This window comes from Zea mays, chromosome 5, assembly GCF_902167145.1.
Source record: "Zea mays cultivar B73 chromosome 5, Zm-B73-REFERENCE-NAM-5.0, whole genome shotgun sequence".
In the NCBI taxonomy this organism is placed as follows: Eukaryota; Viridiplantae; Streptophyta; class Magnoliopsida; order Poales; family Poaceae; genus Zea; species Zea mays.
Genome location: NC_050100.1, coordinates 10,660,048 through 10,668,235, shown reverse-complemented (window position 1 = coordinate 10,668,235; position 8,188 = coordinate 10,660,048). Strand labels below are relative to the sequence as shown.

Below are 8,188 nucleotides of genomic sequence, written 5' to 3'. Positions count from 1 at the left end.
GCCTTTTTAGAGAAGGTTGGCCGCGCGGGACGAGGACGGGACAGACGCTCTCTTAGGGGCCGCTCGCTTCCCTCACCCGCGTGGACGCTTGTAACCCCCTACTGCAAGCGCACCCGACCTGGGCGCGGGACGAACACGAAGGCCGCGGGATTTCCACCTCTCTCACGCCCGTCTCCGGCCACCTCGTTTCTCCCCCCTTCGCGCTCGCCCACGCGCTCGACCTATCTGGGCTGGGGCACGCGGCACACTCACTCGTCGGCTCAGGGACCCCCCGGTCTCGAAACGCCGACAAAACTAGTTAAATATTATTAATTCATAAACACGGGCTTAATATATATATATATATATATATATATATATGCATGCGATATACTCATATATGTGAACACCGATCATCCGCTTATAATTATAATGACTTATTTAGCTGCGTACAGTAGTAGTATATCAGCATATGGTAAAAAGTTCTTTCAGGTTGTTAAATGTCATGTCGAGCATGTGTGGTAGCAACAGGAGTCTTCACCGTTACACTGTCTGCTAGGATAGTGCCACTAAAGCGATTCGAGTTCGACAGAAACGTGAATGGATGAAGCAAGTTTCGCCACCGAAAGTCGACAAATATCAATTAGCTACTGGAACTTACTTTTTCCAAATCTTTTTGTTCAATCAAAACATGTCATCATAGAGTTGGAAGTCGTCCAAAACAAAGCTAGCAAGCACACAGTGATTTATTGATGGTACACAGAGCTAACCATTGGTGATGGCATCGTCATCGGTTGCACAATAATATGTAGTTCAATCGTCGTCATGTTTTGCTACCATCGTCGTCATATTTTAATGACCAATGAATTAGTGTTAAATTTGACTGGCCAGTGAAACATGGATGAAGGAATTAATAATCATGCATATATATGTAGTACGGTGCAATATTCTGATCAATTGTCATATTAGAAACGGACAGGGAACCAAACGTTCTTTAAATCTATATATAATTATCAGATATAGAATTCACAAAATATGATGAAATAATAATTAATTCCTCATTTATCTCAGAATAATTTTGCATGTGTACCGGCCCCCAAACGGCGCGCGGATATGGACAGATATGTATACATATCAATAAGTTACATGTCATATATGTACGCGGTGCATTCTGCTTCCTCTATAAGTACGTTTGGTGTTAGCTAGCAGACGATTGCCATTTGCAGCATATGCGTCTTTCACAAAGCATTACAACCTGCTTTGGATGCATCCCTAGTTAAATATATATATATATATATATATAGAAATTAATACAGATAAATCACTGGGGATGAGAGACCCCAACCTCCAGGAAGTCTATGAACTGCACCTGCCCTTCGGCTTGATCATCCCGGTTCTCCTCCTGCTCCTCGATGCTCGAACCACACTTGGTGTCGCTCGAGTTCGCATTCACTTGGAGAAAATCGTAGAATTCAACCGATTTGTTTGCGTCTGCTGGTCAAAATTGAAATGAATCGCATATAATTACCAATCTCCTATTACATGTATATATAGAGAGAGAATATGAAAAATTAAATGCATGCTATAGGCACTGTTTTTGGAGGCAACCTAGTTTTGAAGAAACCGTTTTTTATCTTTTGTATAGGAGAGACCAACTTATTAGTTAATTTTTAAGAAACTAATAATCTAATTTCTATAAACTGAGTTATAAATTGTCATCATACGTATATGCATACAAGATATGAATAGTGTTCACCTTCGTTAGTAGTTGAACAATAGTCCTGCTGCTTGCGATCATGGTTAATAGCAAACGGGACGACGACGGAAAATTCTCTTCGGTACTTGTCTAGGAAGGAGGCCACGCTGCTGGCATCAGGCCTCAGCTTCTTGGCGTTCCTAGGGTTACTGCCATCTTCCACAGCACCGGTGTCGACGGCACCATGCTGGCCAGCAGCGGCGCCGCCCCTGTTCGAGAGCCTCATCCGCTCCCTGCACCGCCGCGCCATGATCACATGCCAGTGGTTCTTGACGGCGTTGTCGGTGCGCCCCGGGAAGAGCCTGGCGATGACGGCCCACCGGTTGCCGTGGACGCGGTGGGACGCCAGGAGCAGCGCCTCCTCCTGCTCTGAGAAGGGGCTCCGGTTGATCCTCGGGTCCAGCTGGTTGAACCACCTCAGCCTGCAGCTTTTCCCTGAAACAAATTTAACGAATTTGCCATTTTAATTGAGTTATCATATACTCGTATATATATAGCTCCTCAACGGCTTAACCACGCTAGCGGCTAGCTAGCAGTTCTCCTCCTGCGGCAGCATGCGCTACGCCATGGCTAACTTGTGCTAGAAAGAAAACACACGACGGCCACACAAACAAAATTATAAAGCAAGAAAAGCTGAAGGTCACTGGTAAAATTGCTCTACAAGCGACACGGATACGACATGCACATCAAATGCGTATATAGTGGAGGAGCTAGAGACGAATGGCAGATAAAAACACATCACCTCTATGACATGACACCCTAACAGATCTAGTTTTTAAACTTCTTCTTCTTTAACTAAACATGTGCATGCCCCAAATTGCAAAGTCAAACCCCACGCGAACAATTAGTGGACCAAATAAAAGAGGAGTAATTAATAACCAGCTAGCTTGTTGGCCGGTATGGTATGTAGGGTTCACCAAATCCAACAATTGCTGTGTGTGTAATATGATTGACCATATATATGTAGTCTTGACGATCATATATATACTGTATACATGATGTAGCAGCACCTGATCTCCCTTGAAGCTTCTCGGCGATGGCGTTCCAGTTGTGCGGGCCGTAGAGCGCGACGAGCTCCTTCAGCTTCTCGTCCTCCGACGGTCTCCAGTGGCCCCTGGTGCACATCCTCGACGGATCGATATAGATCACCGGATCAACCACACAGCCTGCCTGCCTGCTATATATACCTGAAGCTCTCTATCTCTATTCCTCCTGCACGGCTGCACCCTACGTCTTCTTTGCTCAGCTTCCTATGATAGACGATGAAGTCGCTGCCGTCGAGTGAATAAATTAATCGGCAGCAGGCGGCAGCGAAGAAGAAGATATCAGCAGCTGGCCGGCCGAATAGGTGAAGCGGTGAAGGTGATAGTGATACAGAAGAAGAACACACGGCCGGATCGACGACTGATCGATCGAGAACGCTGCTGCTGGGCGCGCGGCTGGAGAGACGATGAACAAGGATGATGCAAGAGGGGAGGGCAGCAAAAGGAAATGGAGAGGCACAGGAGAGAGATAACAGATAAGGGCCGGCCGAGGGTATATATATAAGAAGGGGAAGCAGTGGTGGGCTGTGGACAGTTTTCTTCTTCTTCTTCTCTCGTTGTGGTTTGATATCGTTAGTGAGTGAGAAGATAGCGAGTTAGGAGATAGTTACGCCGGAGTTAGCTTGATGCTACGTGTGGGCTGACGGGTGGTTTTGTACGTTAAGCTTCGTTACATGGATGCCATATATATGTAGTTTCCACAAGATCGACTAACTACCTAGCTAGCTCGCCGGTTACAACTGTTCAACAAACATGCAACTTAACACACGTAGAGCTAGCTATCTAGAGACCTGCAGGTGCTCTAGCTAGCTAGTGCCAACAACACATGACGTGTTATTAAATTAATATGCTTTGCTAGAAGTGATTAGCTTGACAAAAAAAACCAACAATATAATGCATATGTAAGCATGCATGTAGCGTATTAGTACCTTTCAGAGAGATCGCCTTGTTACTTTCTGGATCATATATATCATAAGCTCGATCTTCGTGTGCGGCAGAATTCTTCACCTGCGTAACCTAATAATAATGCATGGTCATCGGGAGTTTGCATTGGGAGAAGCGGGAACGAAAAGAGAGATGATCGCTGTAGCTTGTAGGCGGACGGCGGGTTGCTTGCTGGTGGAGGGAGTTCTGCTGTTCAGGTCTCAACATCCCCTCTGATGTTTCAAACCTACAACGTCTACTTAAAACCAACCCATCACTCTCCTCTGCCGCAAGCCAAGTGTGTAAGTACTCGGCACCTAATTATAGCAACATCCTCCCTTAAAATATATTCTGCGTTGGCGACGACGACCCTGAATTAATTATAATTAACGATCAGCAGAACAGACTGTATATCGACTTCCAGAGAAGTATAAGATAATAATGTTCTGAAAATAGCTAGGGAGATATTTCCATTAATTCGTAAATTTCCATCTTATTATATGCTTGGTTTTATTCACAGCCTACTGTATAGATAGGCTCATTTATTGTGTCGAAAACACTCTAATAAGACTTTGCTCCAGGCAGCTGCACCATGCATGCATCAAGAAATTATTTAAATCTTAGTATACCAAACGAATAACTAGTCATTAGCAATGGTGAACTTGGTATTTCGATCTCTTTGTTCTACTTCAGCACAATATACATCCGTATCAATGTGACCTTATACACATAGTCAACATGTTTTAGAAGATTTTTTTTTTTGGGGCGGGGGCAAGCTTCTTCCTGTAGTAGACTGTGTAGCCGTAGTAATCAGATCATCCAACTAGCTTGCTGCACGTCGTAGTTGTTGTGGGTTTTCTAGTGCTGTTGGGCGCCTCAGACCTACCCGCGCCCAATCTCCGCGCTTCTTTATTGCCCAACTGGGTTATAATTACAACTTCACACTCTTGGTTGTTGGTAACTAGAGTTACAAGCACGTTTATCCATGAACCAGCAAATAAACTTAATCGAGACTCGGTTATGCGGGTAATTAATCTATAAAATTAAGCTTATTTATGGGTTGGTTGGTGGGTAAATTAAAGCCGCTTACACCCATGCATTATGTTGCTGTTTTCAGTAATAAGCTAGCTAAAACATGGGTGATTTATATCAAGCATGCGCGTTTGTACGTACGTAGAATTGTGAAACGGCAGCTGAACCAACGCCACTACCGGAATCAATCGCTTTGCCGAGTGCCTGAAGCACTCGGCGAAGCCTTGAAAACACTCGGCAAATGCTTTGCCGAGTATTACACTCGGCAACGAAGGCTCGGCGAACAGTGCATCGGCAAAGCCTTCTTTGCCGAGAGCTTTTTCTCGGGCACTCGGCAAAGATCTTTGCCGAGTGCCAGACAACACTCGGCAAAGAAAAGCGGCCGTTACGGCGCCGGGTGACGGAGACGGCGGCTTTGCCGAGTGTCCCTTGTGACACTCGGCAAAGAAGTTAGCTTTGCCGAGTGTCTTCCGGGCAGCACTCGGCAAAAAATCCATCTTTGCCGAGTGCCGCGTGGGACACTCGGCAAAGAACCCGCCAGGGAGGGTCCCCATGTCAGGTTCTTTGCCGAGTGTTCTGTGCGACACTCGGCAAATACGACCTCTTTGTCGAGTGCCAGCTACATAACACTCGGCAAAGAACCTAAGCCGGTGCCCAGGTCTGTGCTCTTTGCCGAGTGTAACACTCGGCAAAGTGACCAGCATATACCTTTTTAGTTTGTTTTTTGTATTCCATCCACACAAACAGAAGATATCACATATATACATCACAGATATCATCACAGACATAAATAGCCAACACAAACATAAAATCGTCACCACAAACATAAATACCCAACACAAACATAAGTGTTCAACACAAGTATTAAACACAAACATAAGTCTCAAACGTCGCAAGCTCTCACATAAGTATCAAACACAGACATAAGTATTATACATAAGTTCTGAAGTCTAAAACAATGAAAACACAACACTCATGGAGGTGGGCGGTTTGACCGGGGCTGCGTTGGGCTGAACCCTTCCGGAGGGTTGTTGGATGCTGCCCCAGATTGGTCCTGCACAGAGAAGAGATTGCATGTGTTATACCAGATGTATTACAAACATCTAACTACAATTTTGATACTCACAGGAGTGTGGAAGAGAGTAGGGTCAACTGGAGGGAACAATGGAGGTGGCGGAGGGATGCCATGTGCGGCGCCAAGGCTCTGCATGTACTGGAACATCTCCGCCATCCTCTGATCAGCCGCCGCCCGCTCCGCCATTATCCTCGCCTCCATCTCTTGACGTTCCCTCATCTCTTCTTCTAGTTGGGTCTGTAATATTACAAGCCAACGTTATAGTAACTCAAAGAGAAGGTATATAACTCAAGAAAGGACGAGTTACAGAAGCACTAACCTCGAGTTGCTGTATGCGATGCTGTGAGCTGTCGTGCCAAGGTCGTATGGCTAGACTCGAGCCCGTGCTCCTTGCTCTCACCTGAGACAGAGTGAGAGTGGAGGACGAGTCGATTGCCCCGTCGGCAATCCAGTACCGCCCATGTCTCTTGCCTCCTCCGACCCTCATGAGCACATCGGTGTCGATCGGCTCGGTGCTCGGATCATAGTCTGGGCCATGGACCTCCTGCGCCATGGCGGTGTAGTCATGGAGGCGGCTGTAGACGGCGGGGTTGGTGTAGGCCTCGGGCCCGTCATCCGGGTTGTAGGTGACGTCGGACGTCGCCTTACCCTTATGGGCCATAGCATAGGCCGAGAAGGTGGAGCAAGGCCTGCCACCATGTGATGCCGACTGCAACGAAAACCAACGAGATAGTTAGAAATAATATCTAACTTAGTGCTATATATCTAAATAAAAAAGGCGGCGTACCCATGCTTCGGCATATTGGCCCAGGCTCCGGCTGCCTTGGTGGTGGGAGGGGCCTTGCATCATCAAACGCCGTTCCCGGCTAGCTGTATGCAGCCAAGGGCGTGGAGGGCACGCGCGGTTGGGCGAGGGGCACAGACGCGGTCGGGCGAGGTCGAGGGCGTAGAGGGCGCGTGTGGTTGGCCGAGGGCGTAGCGGGCGCGACGGCGGCGGCGACGCGTGAAAGTGAGAGGGCGAGGGCGCGGCGGCGGGCGGGCAGCCGCCGGCGAGGGTGAAAGGGAAATGTGCCCTTGGGCCATTTCTAAGTATTTTGGTGATTGAGTGCCAACACAAGTGTTTAAATGTGAATTTATATTCATGGATGGACAAAGTGCAATCAAGAGTAAAGGTATGTTTCTAAGCCTTAGTACATTGGTTTTGTGTACTAATATACTTGTCTAAGTGTTAGAAACAGAAAGAAGAAGAAAAGAAAAGAGGTGAAAAAGGCTTGGCTGTGTACAGCCAAGACTCAGCTCAGTCTGGCACACCGGACTGTCCGGTGGTGCACCGGACAGTGTCCGGTGCGCCAGGCTGACTCGGCGTGAAGTGGCCGCTCTCGGGAATTCACCGACGGCGTACGGCTAAAATTCACCGGACTGTCCGGTGTGCACCGGACTGTCCGGTGAGCCAACGGTCGGCCGGGCCAACGGTCGGCCGCGGAATCTGCGCGCGACACGTGGCCAGGCCAACGGTCGGGAGGGGGCACCGGACTGTCCGGTGTGCACCGGACATGTCCGGTGCGCCAACGGCTCCCAGATCTGCAACGGTCGGCCGCGCCATTTTAGGAAGGAAATCGGGCACCGGACAGTGTCCGGTGTGCACCGGACTGTCCGGTGCACCCGACGACAGAAGGCAAGATTGGCCTTCCAGATTTGCTCTCAACGGCTCCTAGCTGCCTTGGGGCTATAAAAGGGACCCCTAGGCGCATGGAGGAGAACACCAAGCAACCTTAGAGCATTCTTGATCATCCACACTCAGTCTTTGCGCATTCGTTTGTTATTCTCAGTGATTCGAGCTCCGTTCTAGTGAGAACTTTGAGATAGTCTTTTGAGCTCGATTCTTGGCCGTGTGTGTGCGCATTTTGCTGTGGATTTGTGTGTGTTGCTTCTCTCCCTTACTCCGTGCTTCTTTGTGAACTACAAGAGTAAGGGCGAGAGACTCCAAGTTGTGGAGATTCCTCGCGAACGCGATAAGAAAAGAAAAGCATAACACTGTGGTATTCAAGTTGATCATTGGATCACTTGAGAGGAGTTGAGTGCAACTCTCGTCCGTTGGGACGCCACAACGTGGAGTAGGCAAGTTTTGTACTTAGCCGAACCACGGGATAAACCACTGTGTCTTCTCTGTGTTGAACTTCTTGTGGTTATCGTATTGTGCAAGATCTTCTCTCTAGCCACTTGGCATTAACTGTGCTAACGCTTAATCAAAGTTTTGTGGCTTAAGTTTTTAAGTTTTACAGGATCACCTATTCACCCCCCCTCTAGGTGCTCTTAATTGGTATCGGAGCCGTTCTCTTCAAGAAAGGGACTAACCGCCCGAAGAGATGGATCCTAAGG

At 47.8% G+C, this 8,188-nt stretch overlaps 1 protein-coding gene across 3 annotated transcripts; it reads right to left on the bottom strand.

Annotated features, from left to right (window-relative positions):
• Positions 1-1,015: 1,015 nt before the first annotated feature.
• LOC103625936 (transcription factor MYB52) lies at positions 1,016-3,418 on the bottom strand. 3 transcript variants are annotated; one of them, XM_008646337.2, is made up of 4 exons: positions 2,746-3,418; positions 1,736-2,170; positions 1,325-1,473; positions 1,016-1,234 (listed from the first exon to the last, which is right to left on the bottom strand). In XM_008646337.2, the coding sequence occupies exons 1-4, from the start codon at positions 2,858-2,860 to the stop codon at positions 1,178-1,180; spliced, it is 756 nt and encodes a 251-aa protein (XP_008644559.1). In that variant the 5' UTR covers positions 2,861-3,418; the 3' UTR covers positions 1,016-1,177. The 3 variants fall into 3 exon arrangements, with proteins under 3 accessions (XP_008644559.1, XP_008644560.1, XP_008644561.1); XM_008646338.2 differs by having other exon boundaries at positions 1,325-1,470; XM_008646339.2 differs by having other exon boundaries at positions 1,016-1,473.
• Between the last annotated feature and the right edge of the window lie 4,770 nt (positions 3,419-8,188).

Coding starts and splice junctions, on each gene's coding strand:
- LOC103625936 (XM_008646337.2), bottom strand. CDS start 2,860: ATGTGCACCAGGGGCCACTGGAGACCGTCGGAGGACGAGAAGCTGAAG. Junction 1,474..1,735: donor TTGTTCAACTACTAACGAAG/GTGAACACTATT, acceptor AATTTTGACCAG/CAGACGCAAACAAATCGGTT. Junction 1,235..1,324: donor AGTTCATAGACTTCCTGGAG/GTTGGGGTCTCT, acceptor CATCCAAAGCAG/GTTGTAATGCTTTGTGAAAG.